Below are 18,801 nucleotides of genomic sequence, written 5' to 3'. Positions count from 1 at the left end.
AGGCCCTTCCCAGAGCCCCCCACCTTGGCAGGCTGCAGAGCGCAGCTCCARGGGGGCTGGGACACCGTGCTCAGCCCCCACAGGCACGCAGCGGGGCATGGAGACGCCCTTACAAAACACTTTATGGGTCTGCAGCTCGCCCCCATGCTGTGACCGCCCAGGGCAGGCCTGGCCGCAGCAGGAGGGAGTCACATACATTGGTTAAAAAAAATTTACAAAGAGGGGTTTGAGGCTACCGAAGCAAGGTGGGGGTCTAAACAGTCCCTTCCTCTGAAGGGACAGTCACCCTCTTCCGAAACCAGCCCTGCGGGGCAGGAAGGGCCTGCGGCATGGCTGGCCCCGAGGCACTCTGGCCACCCGCTGTCCCGGGGCAGTGCCTGCTGTGTTCCCACACAAGCCTCTCCAGGGCAGCTCCTGGCCCTGGCATCCGCCGGCAGCCTGGCCCCTCGTGGAGAGTGGCTCCGCGTGCCGGCACCGGGGAGTGGGTCAAAGGACCTGGCACTGGGGGCGATTGTGGGAGGGTGAGTCAGTGGTGCCGGTGTCACAGCAAGGCCACGCCATCTCTCGTCGAAGAAACGTGGCGGCAGTTCAACAGCGTAGGTCTGAGATCCAGCATCGCCCAGCCCCTGCCTTGGGCTCCCAGGCACCAGAAGAGTCAGGTCTTTGGCAGCTTTTGCGCTTTGTACCTTTCAGTGCTGTGATATGTTTCCAATAAATGTTTGTTTGTTGTTTAAATCCACATAAAAATTCTCTTGGCTGGGCGTGTGGCTGCACTGGTYGGTGCCCTGCGCTTCTGCCAGGATTGAGGCAGCTCTCCTGCGCCGTGGCTGTGCACAGCCCTTTGCACTAGTGCTCGGGTTAGCATACAGCACAGGGTATTTATGGAGGGCAGGCCGGAGCACGGGGCGAAATGACCGCTGGCTCCCCCAGACAGCTGCAGCATAAAAATACAGGGGTTGTGTCATGTCTGCGTGTGGTACTTAAAAAAGGAGTCCTTAAAGCTCACAGACGCCGGGGGCTGGAAAGGGCTTACAGCCCAGCGCCCGCAGGGAGCGAGTCGGCCCCCTCGGCAGGGGAACGAACCAGCGGGAGATGCCTGAGCACAGAGCCAAGCCCTGCATGGGGGCAACGTCCTGAAACGGAGACCGAGCCGCAGCTCTTGGAGCGTCCTGGGGCGCGGGGAGAGGGCCCACAAGGACGCGCACGGTCCCCTGCACCAGGGAAGGCACCAGCCCACAATGGGCGGCACTGGGGGAGGCTGGGCGGGCCAGGGGCAGCCCGCGTAGCACCTCCTGCCCCTCAGTTCATGAACTGGGTGTATCCCTCTGCCCCCGTGACAATGACGTCCATCCAGATGCGCATGGCTTCGGCTGACGGGGCCACCATGTAGTAGAGGCGGTCGTGGGTCTTGACGCAGAAGGTGAGAGCGGGGTTGGGGCTCTGCAGAGGAGATGACGACAGGATGAACATTTCTGGAGGGGCTCAGCCCACCCCGAGCGGCGACGCACCCCCCGTTTCCCTCTGCGGCTGCATGACCGTCAGCTCCCCTCTGCTGAGCCCACTCATTTCTCCAGCAGGGCTGACAGGAAGCAGCAGCACCAAATCGGGGCAGCTCATTGCACGCCCACAGCCCCTGCAAGGCCCCTGCGAGGGGCTGCTGCAGCAGAGCGGCCCGACCCATCCCGCGGGGCGCCGGGCAGCTGCCCACGCGGGGGGCAGCGCCCCCACCCACCCCGAGCAGGGCCCGGGCCTCACCTTAGCAGCGCTGCGGAGATGGTCGTAGTAAACCTCCTCGATGGCTTGGAAATAGATGACGCCCTTGAGCTTCGTCTCGTGTTTGTCTGCCCAAGAGAAGGAGCCGCGTCAGCCCCAGCGCTGTGGGCGAGGGCAGGGCAGGGGGCGCAGGGAAGGGAAGGGCACCGGGGCCACCGGGCTGCCGACGGGGAGCCGGGCAGGCAGGGATGGGCACTCACCTACGTAGTAGGAGACTGTGCGCTTCATGCGGTCAAAGACAAACCAGCGCTTCTTCCAAGACTTGATCTTGCCCCCCATCTTGACCAGGTACCCCTTGCACATCTTCTCCGTCAGGATGACGTGGTAGCAGGTGTCCACGCTGTGGCCTGAGGACTCGATGTGCATCCGCAGGTCAAAATCCTCCTTGCGGATGGGGAGGTACCGCGTCAGGGGCCGAGCCTAGAAAAAGCAGCGCAGCCCTGCAAGCGGTGCCGGGGCTGGGTCGGGGTGGCAGCAGCGGGGAGAGCCGTGCCCCCACCGGCGCTGCCCTGCAAACACCAGCCGAGCAGGGAGCGACCGGGATGAGGCCCCCCGGAGGCTGGACGAGCCTGAGCGCCGCAGCCCAAGCCGCCGCACCTGCGAGAAGTGCTTCTCCCGCATCTTGACCTCCTTCTCCACCAGCTTCTGCCGACGCGCTGTCTCGTCCTGCAGCCTCCGCTCCAGCTGCTCCCGGCGCCGGCGCTCGTCCTCTAGCGCCTGTCGCCGCAGCTCCATCTCTCGCTCCTGYGGCACAAAGACGCTCAGCCCCGGCGGCTCCCCCCGCTCCCCGGCCCCATCACAGCGGCAGCACCTGCAGCGGTGCCCTGCTCACCCGGGACTCCATCAGCCGTGACTTCTCCGCGTGCGCCTCCTTCAGCATCTTCTCCATCTCCTCGATCTTGCCTGCCTCCATCCCGCTGGCGCTGCAGGACGAGCAGAGCTGCCGCCACTGCATGGGCCCAGCACGGGGAGCCTGTGCCCAGCACAGCAGCGGGTGCCATTCGGCCCGCGCTGGCCGCACCGCAGCCGGCTGGCACCGTAGGTACCACGCAGGGCACACCGCCTCCGGCAGAGGCCCCCACATGGGTCGAATCCTGCCACGCTCGGGCACAGCATCCGTGCTGCGACCCAGCCACAGCCAGAGCGCCCTGGCGACCTGCCTGCAAGCTCCCCTGTCCCGGGAGACACCAGTGTCTCCTCGCAAACAGCCCTGGGGGCTCCCGCAGGAGGAGGACGAGCCCTTCCTCTGGCATGAGCGACCCCAGCCCGTGAGAGGTGGGGCGGACAGAGGGACTCGGGGTTTCCAGGGCTTGGTCCAAGCGCCAGGCTGAGGCGCTCTGCTGCTGCCCGTCCTTTTGCAGGCCCCCTGAAGGGTGGGTAGGAATGGGACTGCCTTGCCCCGGCCCTCTCACCACATGCCCCAAGGACCAGCCCTGGAGAACCGATGCTGCCTGCGGACAGCGGAGGCTATGGGTGAACATGGGATGGAGGATGGTGCAATGGAGGCGTCACAGCAGCCCGCAAACAGCTCAAGGCAATCGGTTCCCATGCAGACACCGGCAATGCCAGCACGCCCTCTGCAAGGCCCTGCTTGTCCTCAGAGCAGGACCTGCCTCCCCCGGAGCTGGCCGGCTGCAAAGGAGCCACCTGGCTTGCCCAACGGGGCTGCCGAGGTGCCCATGGCAAGGGGCTCCCGGGCCGAGCTGGACACGTAACCCCTGGAGCAGGCTCGTCCCTCCGGCTGCTGAGCCCAGGGGCTGGGAGCAAGCCCCGGGATTACCTGGACATGTTATCAGGCGAGCAGGCCGAGTTGTTGCCCGTGGAGATGCTGGTCTCCATGCTGTCCGAGCTCTCCAGGCTGAGGGTGTCATACGCGTGGTCCAGCTCCTCGGCCCGGGGCCCGATGCCATGGGAGTGGTGGTGATGGAGGATGGAGTGATGCATGAGTGGAGGGTAGGAGGGGGGAAAGGGAGGCTGCCCGTGCAGGGCTTCCCACTGGGACTGCGCCTCGGCTGCCGCTTTCTGCTTCAGCTCCGCCAGGCGCCGCTTCTGCTCCTCGATCACCTGCTGACCTGCAGCCCCGGGAAGAAGAACAGAGGCAGCTCAGCGGGGCGGGCGGAGCGCCGGGTGCCGAGGGGGGCACAGCCCCAGCCAGGAGGGCCATGCCACGCGCCCCGCTGCAGCTGTGAGGGGAGCCCTGGCTGCGCCCCAGGCAGCCGCCCCGGCTGCAGCGTGCAGCAGGGTGCAGGCAGGAGGACACGGCCCCGCCGGCAGAGCAGGGCTCTGCCCGGGTCCGCCGCAGCCTGCCGTGCCCTGCCGAGCCTGGCTCGTGCTCGCACGGGGTGCCGCAGCAGGCGTGCCCAAGCCCGCACTGGGGCCCACGTGCCAGCCAGTGCCTGCTGGCGGGCAGCATGCTGTGCTCCCCGCTGCGGCAGCGCTGCGCGAGTCAGGGTGGGAGGGCGGCGGGTGCAGGCGGGCGCTGCAGGTCCGGCCCCGCGGGCAGCACGGCGGCTGCCCTCGGTGCAGCACCCTTCCGGCAGGGAGCTGCAGTGCAGAGCTGCTGCCTGCGGGGCAGCTGTGGGAGCTGCTGGCCCGGCTGGCCCCGGGTTTGACGTGCCAGCACACCCTCCCGGGAGAGGCACACGCAGCCAGGCGCGCTCTCCAGGGCAGCAGCTCACAAAGACCGGACCGAGCTCAGATGCACGCACAGCAGGAGCAGCCGAAGGGGCACATGCATCCGGCTGGCGGGAGCAGAGCTGGGCAAAGCGTTCGCAGGGGGAGCAGCTGGGACTGCACTTGCCAAGCCCATCAACTGCACCATCCCAAAGCCTGGGGGAGCAGGAAGATCCGGCCCGGGGGTCCYGTGGCCCTGGGGTGCCGGGACAAGGCAGCAGGCTCCTGAGACGTTCTCGCTCCCTGGCAGGCACAAACGCCTGGGCAGGCTCAGAGAGTGGCAGGAGGCGCCAGGCCCTCACCGCACGGGGATGCTCAGGAGGCCAAGGAGGCACGAGCAGGCTCCCAGTGCCCCTGGGCAGGTGCAGGGCACTTCTCCCAGCCTGGCTCCCTGTTCCAGGCTCTTGCCCCATGGCTCGCTCTGTGGGACAGGGCATCGGCGTGGGCTGGGGACGTGCAGGCTGGTCCCTCCACAACCGGGGACACCACAGGCATCCTGGGGCCCCGGGCTGACTGGGCCCCTCCCTCCCCCTCCACGGCAGGAGATGCCAGCAAACAGCCATGCTGCTGCCTCCAGGCTACTCTAGGGCGTCCAAGCCGCTCCATGTCTCTACCTGATGCATCGCCTAGCTGCAGGGACTCTGCTGGGAGTGGGTCGGCTGCAGGCATGCCATCAGGTGAAGGGAGTTGAGGGGGGGGGGGAGAGGGGGGGAAAGCAAGAGACCATGAGAGAGGCACCACGTCCCAAACCGCAGCTGCCCAGGGAGCACCCGAGCGAGGGTGGCGCACCAAGCTGCCCGCAGAGGGGCCGTGCCCCAGCACAGCGCAGCGCGGCGTGGTGGGCAGCACAGACCCGAGTGCCCCTTGGCAGCCCCCGCCACCCGGGGCACTGCAGCGAGACAGCCACCCATGCCGCTTGGCAGCAGCCACGAGCCAGGGAGGGGACAGGGGCTGCCACCCGGCACAGAGGAGCCCAGTGCTGCCGTTTGCACAGAGAACTGCAGAGGGGCTGGATGAACTCCCAGCAGCCACACTAGCAGACGATGGGGGCAGCCCCGACCCCCAAGCCCGGGCGCATGTCCTCCAGGCACGTGTCGACCCGGTGGGCTGTGGGTGCACGGCCCCCAGGACTGGCTGTGCGCCTCCTCCACCAGGGAGGGCTGGCCCCGGAGACCCCCAGATGCATTCAGAGCCCTGCTGCCGGCTCGCCCCTCTCCTTCCTCCAGGGGAGATCAGGTGCTGGCAAAGAGGCCATAGTGCAGCCAAAGCCCAGAGCCGACAGCAGCCCTAAGCACCCTGGGCGGCTGGGAAGGGGCAGGGTGGCAGCAGCAGTCGGCTGCCCAGCTGCGTCCTTGTCGGGCACAACAGCAAACAGCTCCTGCCATGCGGGAGGAGGAGCTGGGCTCCCTACCACAGGGACCTCGCGTCTCCCTTCCTCTTGTCTAGTGTCCGGCCCGAGCAACGCGCTGGGCGCTGGAGACCCGCACGGCAAAGAGCAACATCCCAGGCAGGAGCCACCCTCCCTGCAGCCCCCGGGACGCGCACGGAGCTGGCACTTACCCTTCTGCTGCAGGGCCAGCTGGCGCTTGGTCTCGATGTCCTGCAGCGTGGCTGCCAGGTTGCGCGGCAGGCTGCCCGTGCTGCTCGGGGGGTGCAGGGGGCCCTGGGGGCAGGACAGCACGCAGTGAAGAGATGCCTCCAGCCAGGTGGCCAGGACAGGGGCTGGGCACCACGCAGCTGGGAGCCGGCCAGCCGACGGAGGGGCTGCACGGGCCAGTCCCCGCGTGCCCCCGGCCCCAGAGGCGGCCGTCCCCCAGCCGGGAGCGGCCCTGGCAAGAAGTGCGGCTCCCTCCCCGGCCGTACCTTGGGTGAGGGGCTGCGCCCCAGCACTGAGATGTTGAGCTGCGAGGACGAGGGGGTCCCGCTCTTCATCCGAGGGGCAACGGTGCCTGCGTCGCTCTCCATTTTGGCACGATAGACCTGGGCACAAAGAGGCAGCGCTGAGACAGGAAGGGGAGGCCCTGAACCCCCTGGCTGGATGGGGGGGCTGCACGAGCTCTCCCCAGCCCGGCACTGCAGAGCACACTGCCGTGCTCCCGCCGTGGCAGGAGGAAATGCATCCTTTGGACACGCTGGCTAGCCCTGTCGCAGGGAGGCAGAGCCCATGGGAGCAGGGACCGTCCCGGCTGCTGGGCTCTGCACGGGTCTTGGGGCTCTGGTGGAGGCTGGTGCTGCCCCCACGGGGAGCCCATGCCCGCCAGGTCGGCTTTCCCGGCCCACTGGCACATCTCAAGTGCCAGCAGAGCTCGCAGTGCAATGCCAGTACGAAGGAAAACATGCTGCCCCAGGTCGCGGTGGCGCCTGGAGCACATGCAGCTCCAGGGCCCGGGCAGGCAGCTGCACGCGGCCGCACTGCCGCTCGGCAGCCCGCAGCCCTCTGCGCACCATGCACAGCGCCGAGGCTGCCCCGCTGCCCCTGCACGCCCGCGCCGGGGAGCAGGGCATTACCTGGAGAGGCTTTTGAGAAGAGTGAGCTTTAGCAGGCAGTGGAGGAGGGGAAGAAGGAGGAGAGACAGGGGAGGAGGCTTCAAAGCCAGCCATGACCTCCTGGTACCACTTCTCTAAATCAAGGGCTGGGAGCCACACTGGGCCCCCTTGAAGCTGCTGCTCCATCTGAAGAGAGACAACGCATGAGACAGGAGAGGAGGCACGGACAGAGAAATGCAGCGAGAGGGAGACGCACACCAAGAGGATCAGAGCATCCCTGCCCCACGCCCAGGCCCCAGCGAGCAAGGGCAGCCCCACGGGTCCCAGCACGCGGCGGGCAGGCCCTGGCTCCACATCCAGCAGCCTCAGGGCTCCTGGCTACTTGGAGGGCCAGCGAACGCCAGTCCGTCCTGCCGCCACAGGGTGCCACGCGGTGCAGCCCAGCGGCGAGCGATGCGGCAGGGCTGAAGCATGCCTGGCGGCCGGGGTAGCCCGCTCCTGAAGCCTGGGGCCAGAGGCTGCACGGCCGCCGTGGCAGCGCTCAGTCCCCACCGCTGCAGCAGTGCACGGGCACTGGCTGCAGGCATGGCTGCATCGGCCCCGCAGCCTGCCAGCGCCCCAGGGCGGGCTCAAGAGCAAGGGAGGGAACGCAGCACACAAACCTCTGCGGAGACGGAGGGAGAAGAGAGAGGCGGCACAGGAGGAGGAATGCAGCCCGAGGACGAAGGAGCCGGAGGGGCACAGCCCAGCGGGGAAGCGGCAGGGGCGCGGGCGCTGCCCAGGATCCCTGAGAGCTGCTCAACGGTCACGTACTGGGCAGAGAGAAGCAGAGTAAACACGGAGAAGAGGCTCGGAGCAAGGAGAGCCAGAGGGACAGACCCACACAGAGACATGAGCAGGCAGCTCCGGAACGCGACCCCAGGGAGAGGGTGCAAGGGCCCACGGAGGGGGCGAGCTGCTGCTGGCGCTGCCCTGGCTCTGCAGCGCACTCAGTGGGAACCTCGACAAGAGGTCCGGCAGATGAAGGTCCAGCTGCCTGCTTGCACACCTTCCTCGCGTGGGACCAGCGGCCAAAGCCCCACGGGCGCCCCGTGAGTGCTTTTCCCAGACCAGCAGGTCTGACCTGCAGTGGACTGGCCCGCTCAGCACACCATGCTCTGCTCCTCAGCCCCCCGGCCACTGTCCCAGCCGGCAAACCCCGCTCTGGAGCAGATGGGAATGCTCCCCAGCAAGGACAGTGTGTCACTCCAGCCTCTACTCCCTGCCCAGCTGCAGCCAGACGATTCGCCCAGCCCGGAGAAGAGGCGAGCTCTGAGCACCAGGGCATGCGAGGCGGCCGCGCGGCCAGCCCACAGCAGCTGCCAGGGACGGGCAGGCGACCCGGGGAAGCAGACCCGAGCATGCTCTGGAGCAGGTACCTCGTCGGCTGCGGGAGGTACAGCAAGCAAGAAAGAGCACGGAGCAGCAGCAGGGGCAGCAGCGGAAGCTTTAGTGTCCGGGCTGGGGCCGCACGCACTGCTGTAGAACCTGAAAACGTCAGACAGCCTCATGTACTCCTAGAAATCCACGGCGGAGGAGAAGGAGGAGAGTTAGAGCCATGCACTGACCTCATGGCACCGACCACAAAGCAGGAGCGCATCTCCCTGCGCCCGCACACGCATGCCCCACCTCTGCTGGCCGAGCCTTTTGCTGCCTCGCCTGCCCCTCGTGCGCAGCTGCAGCCCCCGGAGAGCCACCCTGGTGCGCGGTGCCGCCCTGGTAGCAAGGCGCCCGGGTGCTGGGCTCGGCCCCACCGGCCCCAAGCGCAAGGCCCCGAGCGCTGCCTGGACACGAAGCGGGCCAGCAGCTCCGCTCCCAGCGGGCACGCTCTGCTGCACGCAGCCGCAGGAGCAGGGGCCCGGGCGCTGCCCCGATACCCCGAGCACGCTGTGCTCAACACATGACGTAGCCACCACGGGCTGCCCTGGCAGCGGGAGAGCCCTGGGTGCCCACCGCCAGCGGCACCAGTTAAAGCAAGAGCGGGGATGGCAGGCAGCGGCTGGCAGCGCTGCTGCTGCACATGATCCAGCCCCAGCAACATACCGGGAGCAGGGCCCCTGCAGAGCCCAGCTGCCCGGCAGAGCACCCCGCAGCCGCAGGAGCATTAGCGCCTGCTGGGAAACCTCACCAACGGAGCCGACTGCCACGGACTCACGCTGCTTAGGCAGTGGCAGAAACTCACAACTAAGCATCCTGCCAGCCAGCTTAGAAGCCGCTGCTTCACTTCTCTGATCTAAAGACTGCCATGAATTTTGGGGGCTTGTTCTTTTTTGGGGGGAGGGCAGGACAGCAGGATCTGAAGGGATGCTATCCCAAAGTCCCCAGCCCGCAGGTAAGTGGGTGGGAGAAGGGCAGGGCACAGACGTCCCTTTGCAATGCAGCACTGTGTTGGGGCTAAAGCTGCAGCCTGCAGCACGGAGCTGGCAGCAAGAGCAGGGTGCCGAGCCAGCTCAGGAGAGCCGCGGAGATGAAGGAAGCTCAAAGCAATCGAAACAAGGAGCCAGCTCAGCCTCAGAGGGTGAATGCGCTCAGACACCAGGCAGCTACATGAGAAATAACCTAGCCGCGTCATTCCGACATGCTTCCCTGCAGGCCTCAAGTCTTGCCCAAAAGCCACGTTAGTCTGTTTAAGGGGTCTGGTGGCCACCGTGGCTGCCAGGCTGTTTGCTGGCCATCATGCAGCAGCTCGGCCCGCCCGCACAGGCCCCGTGGAGCGGCAAGCGAGCAAGCACATGCAGTTAGTGTCGTTACCTCTTGTGCCTTGGGGTAGGAGCGGGCGCAGGGAGGAGAAGCTAAGGAGGCTGCTCCTGGCAGGGGGCTCGGGGGCTTAGCTCCCTCCAGCAGCTCATAAGGCTCTGAGATATGAAGTGTCTCCTGTTGGAGGGCAAAGACCACATGGGCAATGMGGGACCAGGCACRGCGAGGCTGTGGGAGCCCCCGCCGCCCCCCTCCCGGGCGGGAAGCGGGATGTGACCCACTGGGCCGGCCGCGCACAGGGGGTCCCGCAGGGCCCCCAGTCCAGAGCCACCAAGGACACGTGGCCGCGGAGCAGCCCCAGGCGGCAGGGCGCCCTGCACCAGCCCCACACACCCACTGCTCCCGACATCCAGAGCAGCAGGGCACCCCCAGCGCCCCCCCCCACCRCCATGGGCACGAACGGGACAGGGTCCCCGGCACCAGCAAGGAGCGAGCCCTGCGCTGTCCCTCGAGCCACTGGGACGAGGCCGGGAGGTGCTCGGCAGCCGCGCTGAGCCGGCAGCTGCTTCCTCATGGGCAGCCTGGAGGAAGGGGGAGCGGAGGAGYCGTTGCTGGCACGGGTTGGGCTGCGGCGGGCTCTGTGCGGGTAGACCCACCAGCCCGGCCTGCGGCACCTGGGCTCCGCACCACGCCAGCCTCCGCACCGCCACCGCATGTGCTGCAAGCACAGCTCGAGGGACTGTCCTGCGCCCCCGGTTACCTCTTTGAGAGCCGGTGACATCCTGGGGAAGCTCCTGCCGCCTGTGACGAGGTGGTACCGCCTCTCCAAAGACGCGAGCTTCTCCTTCTCCTGAGCACGTGGTGACAGCAAGGGCAGAGAGAGCAACAGGAGTTATTGGCACCTCAGGCTCATGCAGCCCCGCTGTAAGAGGAGGCACCATCGTGTCTGAGCCTCGACAATGCCGTTGCCTTAGGCCTGGCCCCGCGTTTGGGTGCTGCAGCCAAGTGCCTCGGTGCAGGGGTCCAGCTCCAGGTTTCTCCCTCTAGCAGAGGGAACCGCTGGGTCAGCGCTGCACCACCAGCACCTCTGTTCCCTGCCGGCAGCGTGCACAAGGGCTGCGGTGCACGCGCAGGGCCGTGCCGCTGGCGCAGGCATCACAGGGCCAGGCACACGGACCCCCACCTGCCTCCCCGCCAGCAGCAGTACCTGCTGCAGCAGCTGCAGGACGCCGTTCCTCTCCCTGGCCAGGCGCTCGGCCTCCTGGGCGCTCTGCAGCCGCATCTGGGCAGCCTGGGCATCCAGCGCAGCCACCCGCTCCTGGGGAGCGAGCGCAGGGCTAAGCGGGCAGCGGCCCTTGCCGACGGCGCGGCACATGCAGCCGGGGCCGGCCCTGCCCGCCCGCCGCTGCCCCCTCCCCACCTTCCTCTTGGCGATGCTGCGGTGGTACTCGGCCCTGCTCTGCAGCAGCTGCTGGCCCCGCGCCTCGCGCTCCTCCTCGAGCCGGCTCTCTTTCTCCAGCTGCTGAAACTCCAGGTCTTCAAATAGCTTCGCCTCCGTCTCCAGGGCTTCCGCTTCCTTGGGACACACAAGCGCGGCAGCTGCTCAGAGCCTGCGGATGGGGCGGGCTGCTCCGTGGTGGCAGCGGCGCCAGCGCCGCGGGCACGGGGCCAGGCTGGGGCTGCTGCGAGGCCAGGCGGGTCTCCGAGAGCAAACAGGGACCACGTGGTGTTCGCCATCCCCGGCAGAAGGGCTGGGGCGCCAGGCTGGTCCAGGGGCCCTGCTCCCACGGATGCTGGCCTGCTCCGGGTGCCTGCAGCGCAGCCCATGAAGAGGAGAGGGCAGCACGGGGATGCAGGGACCGGGCTCACTGCGGCCCCGCCAGCCGGGAAGCCAACAGCGCCGGGGTGGCCGGGGCGGCCAGCAGCCACCCTCCTGGCTGAGCAGGCAGGGACATGCACCAACGCCGGCGGTAACATAGGCGCCACCAGGCAGCCCCAGCCTGCCTTGCTGGGGAAGGAGCTGGATGCACAGGCACCAGGCACGGGCCAGGTCAGAGCACTCCCCTCCTGCGGCAAGTGCCCTGCGGCAGCCAGGCAGCACCGGGACACTCACCCAGCTGGGTACCCTTGGGGACCAGCTCCCCACGGCGAGCTCTGGGCCGCGGCGGTGGCCTGAGCAGGGAAACACAGTGTGCTGGTGTGGCCACCGTCGCATGGCATGCGGCCCTGGCCACGCAGGCACCCGTGCGGGAGGCAGAGCCCACGATGGGTGAGCACCACGCTGCCTGCGACCAGCAGCCTTCGGTCCCCTCCGCCCTCACGCACTGGTGCATCACCCAGGCTGGGCTTCGGGGTCTGTAAATGCTGCCCCAGCGGCCAGAGCCATCCGCAAGGCCTTTCCCCTGCTGTTTTTTCTGACACCTGGCCCAGGTTTCCCGTGGGGACGCATTTCGTCCTGTGCCCAGGGTAGCGCTTGGAGGGCAGCGTGCCGCCCCCTGCACAAGCGCAGCACCGCACTGCCCACAGTCGGGGCAGTGCCAGCGACGGACCCGTCCCACAGTCTGCACACCCCTCACTGCAGGCAGCACTGCTGGAAACCCAGCCATATTCAGCCTGGGCTGGCTCCAGCCAGCCGGAGAAAGCGTCCCAAGCAGGCTGTGAGCAGCAGTTTGGCTCGTCTGCGCTGCAAGGACTGGGCACGTCCCAGCCASAGGCTGAGGCAGGTCAGCCACGGCTAGGAAATGCCAGATAACGGGGAAAATGCTGCAGACCAACAGTAACACAAACTGACCGGACTGTATAAACAAACACTCACAGGCAGGAGCTGAGAACAGACGCGCGCGAGCACAGAGCTCCCGAAGCTCCCGCCTGCCCTCGCCTTGGGACTGCGCGCCGGCTCTGCGGGAGCCGAGCGCCGGCAGCCCTGGGACGGGACCCTGCCGCGTCCCCCCTCGCCGGGTGGCACCTCGCCGGCGGCAGAGGCGCTCCCGGAGCAGGGCGGCCCGCACGAGGCATCCTGCTGCCTGCAGGGAGCTGCTTGCCGGTGCCCCTGAGCCGGCGGTGCGCGGCAGACCCGGCCCGCTGGGGACGCGGCGGGGGCCACTGCGCTTCTCCTTGCGCSGCGCAGGCAGCAGGGGCCAGGACATCACTGCGCGCTGCTGCCCGTGAGTGCCGGAGCAGCGGCGGCAGCAGGCAGCGGTGCCTGGCGCTGCTCCCGTGCAGCCTCGCTGCGGCACAGCGCGGCGGGCCGGGCGAGCGGCGAGCTTACCGAGAGGGTGGTGCAGGCGCCAGCTGCCTCCGCCCCGGGTGCGAAGCATTCGGCGCGGCCCCCGCTGCCGGGGCAGAGCTGGCCTAAGCTGGAGCAGAGGGAGGTGGGCCCTGGTCCAGAAGGGGGGGTGAAACACTGACCCTTCTCATCTGGTCCCGCAACTGCTCCCGCATTGACTCAGGGCAGTTATCGAGTTGGCTCTTCGACTCATTGTAAAGCGCCTGGAGTTTCGCTAGCTCCTTCCTTTCAGCATCAAGCCTTGCCCTTTCCTGAATTGGGGGAGAACAAAACAAAACAAAAAACAAAACAAAACAAAAAAACAAAACAAAAAAGAGAGAAAACACACTTCTCAAATCCGCGCCATGCAGAAGCTGCAGTTAGACAGGCTCAGGCAGAGAGAAGGGGGAGGCAGAAATTCCCTGGGAAATCGAGAAAGCGAAGGGCGCCGGCCGCCCGGGCCAGGCTGCCTTGCCGTGGCGAGGGCTGGGACTGGACCTCAGGCTCGTGTTTCACAGCAGCACGCCCAGCTATGGGCTTCGTAGGGCGCATGAAGATGGCCCAGTGCTGCAAATGGCTCTATCTGGTGGGCGTCTGTGCAGCCTCCGTTGCGGGCCTCCCCGGATCCAGCCAATGCCACAGGCCCCTTGCGTTATGGACATTGATCTTGGGCATAACGGTTATATATTTTCATTAACGAGCGCTCAGCACCCAGGCTGCGGTCAGTTAACCGAGAAGGCCCAATACGTGGGCTAAGCAGCCACAGACTGCCCTTCTCTACGGGAAGGGATGTCCAGCACTTTGGGTGCCGGCAGGACAGCAGTGAAAACGAGACTGAGATCCAACGTCTCCTCGGTTAATAAGCGTTTTGCTCCGCTGGCCCTCCGGAGCTTTTCAGATTTCACTTCAGCAGGTTAGTGGCAGAGCAGATACAGACAGCAGACACTGTGACGAGACCCTGCAAACTCCTGCAAGTCTTCAAAGCAATGCCTGCCTGGGAATGATCTGCCTTGAGGTGCAAATTTCACACGCATCTTTCACTAGCTGGGTGTGCACTGGGTTTGCCACCGCTCAGCATTTCAGATAACAACATCACGTTATCTGTAGGCGCACGGACACAGTCCATTTCTGCTCCTAGCACAGAAGTGTCCATGCAAGCAGGGCCCGCTCTGCACGCCTAGCTCGGTGCATCTCAGCGCCAATGGGCCCCGCGCTCCCCTCGCCCCCACAGCTGCCTGCTGCCCTTGCCACCGCTGCTGGTGCGCCAGCACCCCAGCGCCGGGCACAGCTGGTCCCTGCTGGGCAGGCGCGCACTACCTCCCCGGGAGTGCCAGCGGGGAGCGGGGATGCAGCCTGCCCTCGCTAAGACGCTGCCGGAGGCGCAGGGGCCAGGCTGGCCCTCCCGGGGCCGGCGGCCTGGTGCCTTGAGCCACCCGAGCAGCTCCTCACGACCTGATACTGCCCACAGACACACAGGCGAGCGCCCGGGGCCTCCCGGGCTCCGCGTGGGGCAGCGAGCGGACCCGCTCCCTGGCTCTCCTTGCTGCTACCCCAGAGCCGCACCGCTGCAGCTCAGCATCGCTGAGGAACAGGAAAACACTGCGACCACACGTGCTCCTTGCTCACACACCCGCGCAAACACACGCTGCACTAACAGAGACCGAGGGCAGCCAGCGCAGGTGGCAGCGCCGGCGCTCCGCGCTCCTCCGGAGGCTGGGCCAGGAGACAAGCCGGAGCGCAGGCAGGGCAGCCTGCTGGCTGGGCGCAGCGTGCCACAGGCACCCGAGGCTCCAGGCGTGCAGAGGTAGGCTTCAGAGGGGCACTGTTAGAGCAAGTTAGTGCGGCCTGGTTAGGAAAGCAAGCGGTTAAGCCAGCAGATTTCAGGAGTGTGATTTCTTTTTGCTGCTCTCCTAGCTCTGCACAGGGTTGACCTTCACTAGAGGCTTTGGTAAAGGGTTGGAAAACTAAAAACAAAACAAAACAAAACCAGACCCCCAAATGCTGTGGAGGTAGTGCTGCCCGGCCCCCCGGGATGTGCCAGTGGCAGCTCAGTCCYAGCAGCCGAGCAATGCGGGCTGCAGGCATCTGCAGCTGCGGTGCTGCCGGGCTGCTGCCCGCCGGGGCACCCCGGGGAGGGCAGGGCTCACCAGAGCATCCATGCCCGGTGAGGGCGAGCTCCCGCGGCACCACGGCAAAGGCTCCCGCGGAGGGCAGCCGCACCGAGCTGGGCTCCCACGCTGTGGAGCAGCCTGCCCGGAGCTGCGCCTCCCCCCAGCGGGGCCCGAGAGCCCCCTGCCCGGCGGGCTGCAGGGCGGCAGCAGAGGGGATTCGCCGGCGGGGAGGAGCGTGCCGGTGCTGAGCGCGACGCACGCCTGACGTGCCCAGCCGGGTGCTGCGTCCAGGTCTCTCCCCACAGCGGGGCGCGCCTGCAGAAAGGCGAGCCAGGGTCTCCCCTCTCACGGAGACTGYGGCAGACACGAGTCCCGGCCCGGCAGGGAGAGGGGGAGGAGGGCGCCCAGCCCACCCTCTGAGACCTGCTTCCCAGCCATCAGGCTGGGGAGTTACAGACCCCAAGTGGTTTCCTGGCCACAGCTGGAAAACGCTTTCAAAGGGAAGACACGACCTCTCCAGCAAGCTAAATGCCACAGCAGTCACCACCACCGTGCACAAGCACTTGAAGATGCCCTGATGGGCAGGAGACCTGGCAAACTCGCTGCAAGCCTCCTTCACCCGGCCGAGGGCAGGAAGCAGGGAGCGCGAGGACCACGAACCCAGGAACTGCCCGCTGGAGGCGGCAGCCAAGAGGGACAGCCCCGCGGCGGGTGCCTCCCAGCAAGATCCAGCAAGTGCAAAAGACGACCGCCGAAACGCATCCGCAGCATCAGGCCCTGCCCTGCTCCGGCAGGGCTCTGGAAACCACCACAGCAGCCCCAGACAGATGGGCAGACAGACCCCCACGACACGAGCCCGGAGCCCCCTCCCCTTCCTCCTCCGGATGCACCAGCGGCTCCCACCCGTGCGTGCAAACGCCCAGCGTGGGCCCCATGGAGCCGGCACTCCCAGGCGCCACCTCGATGCCCCAGCAGACCCCGGGGACGGGAGAACGTGCTCCCCAGGGGAAAACTGCCACACGGGGCAGCTGCCGTCTTCCTCCAGGGCCAGGCGCACGGCCCGTGGCAGTGCAGCGCCAGGAACAGGCTTCCAGAGGGTCAGGGCTGCATAGGGCACGCCGCAGCCTGGGCCCTGGCCCCTCAGACCCAAAAGGGGGGGCCCTGCCTGGCGGTTACCTTGTCCCGCTCCTTCCGGATGCTGGAGTCCAGGTGCGAGAGCTTCTCCTGCAGCTGCTGCACGACCTCCTGCTCCTGCTGCAGCCGCACCATTTCCGACTCCCGCTCGCCCTGCAGCAGTGCCCGCTCCATCTCCGCCTGCGCAGACACGGCCAATTCAGGACAACCGTCCCAGCCCTCCCCTGCTCCCCCAAGCCCAGTCGGGCCCCGCCGGCACGCACAGGCTGGGAGGTGCCCAGCTGGGTCCAGGCTGTGCCTAAGGGCCTCAGCTCAGCAGGTCTGGCACCGTGCACGGTGCCCACGGGATCAGACATGAGCCGCAGTCCATCGCAGCAAGGTGCAGGGCAGGCTGCAGCCTGACGACTTGGAACAGCAAAGGTGCGGGCTGGCAGGACGTGCCCTGGGCCCCACGGCGCCCCGTCCCCTCACCTCTCGCGACGTCTCCTGCAGCTGCTGCTCCAGCTCCTTGACGCGGCCCTTGAGCTCATCCAGGTGGCCGAGCACACAGGCTCGCTCCTCCTCCAGACGGTGCGCCTCCGTGGCCCGGGGGCCTGCCAGCTCCTCGTGCTGCGGACAGGGCAGGTCAGCAGAGCGTGGCACGGCACGGCCACGCGCCGCACAGCACAGCACGGCCGCCCCAGCCCCTCACCTCGTGGTGGGTGCTCTCCGTGCTGCTGCACTCCTCCTTCAGGTTCTCCTCGTCCGACCGCTCCAGGCTCTCCCCATGCCGCAGGGCCCCCAGCTCCTCTGCAGCGCGCCCCAGCCCCACGGTGGCCGTGCCCCTGGGTGCCCGCCGGCCGGCGGGGGCCTCCGTGTCGCCAGCGAAGAGTGCCCGGTGCGCGTCGCCCAGCTCGGCGCCGTCCGTCTTGGTGTACTCGGCGCACAGGTTGAGGATGGTCTCCAGGCGCTGCCGCTCCTGCGGGAGGCACAGTCAGCGCCATCCTGCAGCACCCTGGTGCCCGTCGCCGAGAGCCGTTGCAGCAGCCGGCACGGCGCGTACGCTTGCACACCCTTGGGGTACTGCAGGCTCCCGCTGCACGTGGCTGCTGTGCCCTCGCCCAGGGCTTGGGGTTGCACGGCCGGGGAGGGCAGAGGGGCCGTGCTGGACGAGGGCGGCGCGAGCCAGCCCAGCACCCAGCAGACGCCAGAGAAAGGCTGCGGGCCGGATGCATGCCTGCCCCGGCCCTCCCTCCCCTCACCTCTGCAGCGCCGGGGAGCTGCAGGAGCAGCGCGAGGGATGTGGCTGCGCGGAGGCGCCCGGCCCTCCCCCTGCCCAGGGTCGGCACCAGCCCCGGCACACAGGGAGCGCGGGAGCCGCACTGCCCCGGCCGGCGGCTCCGGCCACCCCAAGAAGCCTCCTGCACGGTGGCCATGGCGGGCGGGCAGCGCTGCACCAGCCCCCCAACCCACCTGCAGGCACCGCGGCCGGCGAGGGGAGCCCGCCTGCCCGCCCACTGCGGGCACAGGCGACGGCCTGCAGCCAGAGACAGGCTAATTAGAGACAGCAGTGCTGGCCGTGCACGCCGCACGGGGCTATTTCTGGATGGTGATTCAGGCTGTCTGAGCACGGTGTGAGTCAGGGCTGAGCCAACACGGCTCCCGCGCCCCGGCCCGGCGGCTCCGGCGCACAGAGCCGGCCTCCCCGCCGTGCTGCCCGGTGCAGGGGGCAGCACCCCGCCGTGCCGCAGGGCCATGCGACGCCACAAGCCCGCACCCCTCCCGCACACGCTGGGGCCGCGAGCCAGCAGCGACCACCGGGTGCCGGGCAGCGGGTGCTGCCATGCCATGCCAGTGCCGGTGCCGGTGCCCTCCCTGGGAAAACAAGGGCAGCGCTGCACGCCACCCCTCCTGGCCCAAGGCAGGCAGATGCACAGCAAGCCCCACCCAGGCAGCTGCTCGCTCTATAAAAACCCTATCCGGGCCCTAAATATAGCGGCGCGATGCCCACAAAGCCTCCCCACGGCCGCCCGCCGGGAACAGCATCCGCACAGCCCTCGCCGGCCACAGGGCGCCTGGGCGGGCGGCGCTGGCGTCGGGGGGAGACGCGGCCCCCCAGATGCCTGAGTGCGCAACGACCTGCAGTGGCCGCTGCGCCCTGGCCAGGCCCCACTCCGCCGGCACTGATGCACAGCCTGTGGCGGGGGCACCAACGCTTGCACTCGCACAGCAGCTGGAGCTCAGGGTGCATGCCCGTATTTACCAGGCTGCAGAAAGCTGGGCTCGGCAAGGCAGAGACCCTCATCCCCTGCAACCACCACGGCCGCCCCGTGCCCGTCCCCGCGCCCCATCCCGTCCCATCCCGCGGCTCACCAGGCGCTCCATCTCCTGTTCGCGCATCCGCTCCTGGCGCTGGTGCCGGTGGTACTCCAGGAGCTCGTCCTCGTTGTCGCTGATCTCGGTGATGCTGTTCTTGCGCTCCCGCAGGCCGGCCGGCGGCCGCAGCTCCCCCGAGAGCTTGCGGTGGGCGCGGGGGCTCTGCTGGGGCGAGGGCACGGCCAGCGAGCCCAGGCTGTGTGCGGGGCTCAGGGCGCCGGGGCGTCGTGCCGGGGGCAGCTCGGACGCGGGGCTGCCGGCCCGCGT

At 68.0% G+C, this 18,801-nt stretch overlaps 1 protein-coding gene across 1 annotated transcript in view; it reads right to left on the bottom strand.

The window, feature by feature from the left end:
- Nucleotides 1-162: 162 nt before the first annotated feature.
- Nucleotides 163-18,801, bottom strand: part of PHLDB1 (pleckstrin homology like domain family B member 1) — a 28,205-nt gene continuing 9,566 nt past the window's right edge. Inside the window, exons 6-21 of the mRNA XM_026057904.1 lie at nucleotides 18,532-18,730; nucleotides 16,871-17,137; nucleotides 16,651-16,788; nucleotides 16,222-16,359; nucleotides 13,078-13,206; nucleotides 11,090-11,245; nucleotides 10,877-10,987; nucleotides 10,430-10,519; nucleotides 6,310-6,426; nucleotides 6,007-6,109; nucleotides 3,554-3,845; nucleotides 2,606-2,696; nucleotides 2,371-2,517; nucleotides 1,974-2,193; nucleotides 1,756-1,841; nucleotides 163-1,440 (exon numbers count right to left, since the gene is read on the bottom strand). Of these exons, the coding sequence (XP_025913689.1) occupies nucleotides 1,300-1,440; nucleotides 1,756-1,841; nucleotides 1,974-2,193; nucleotides 2,371-2,517; nucleotides 2,606-2,696; nucleotides 3,554-3,845; nucleotides 6,007-6,109; nucleotides 6,310-6,426; nucleotides 10,430-10,519; nucleotides 10,877-10,987; nucleotides 11,090-11,245; nucleotides 13,078-13,206; nucleotides 16,222-16,359; nucleotides 16,651-16,788; nucleotides 16,871-17,137; nucleotides 18,532-18,730 (2,425 nt within the window). The 3' untranslated portion in view covers nucleotides 163-1,299. The remainder of the gene's footprint in view (nucleotides 1,441-1,755; nucleotides 1,842-1,973; nucleotides 2,194-2,370; nucleotides 2,518-2,605; nucleotides 2,697-3,553; nucleotides 3,846-6,006; nucleotides 6,110-6,309; nucleotides 6,427-10,429; nucleotides 10,520-10,876; nucleotides 10,988-11,089; nucleotides 11,246-13,077; nucleotides 13,207-16,221; nucleotides 16,360-16,650; nucleotides 16,789-16,870; nucleotides 17,138-18,531; nucleotides 18,731-18,801) is intronic.

The sequence above is a fragment of the Apteryx rowi genome, unplaced genomic scaffold (genome assembly GCF_003343035.1).
Source record: "Apteryx rowi isolate R43461 unplaced genomic scaffold, aptRow1 scaffold_141, whole genome shotgun sequence".
Taxonomy (NCBI): Eukaryota; Metazoa; Chordata; class Aves; order Apterygiformes; family Apterygidae; genus Apteryx; species Apteryx rowi.
This window is presented reverse-complemented; position numbering and strand designations above follow the sequence as displayed.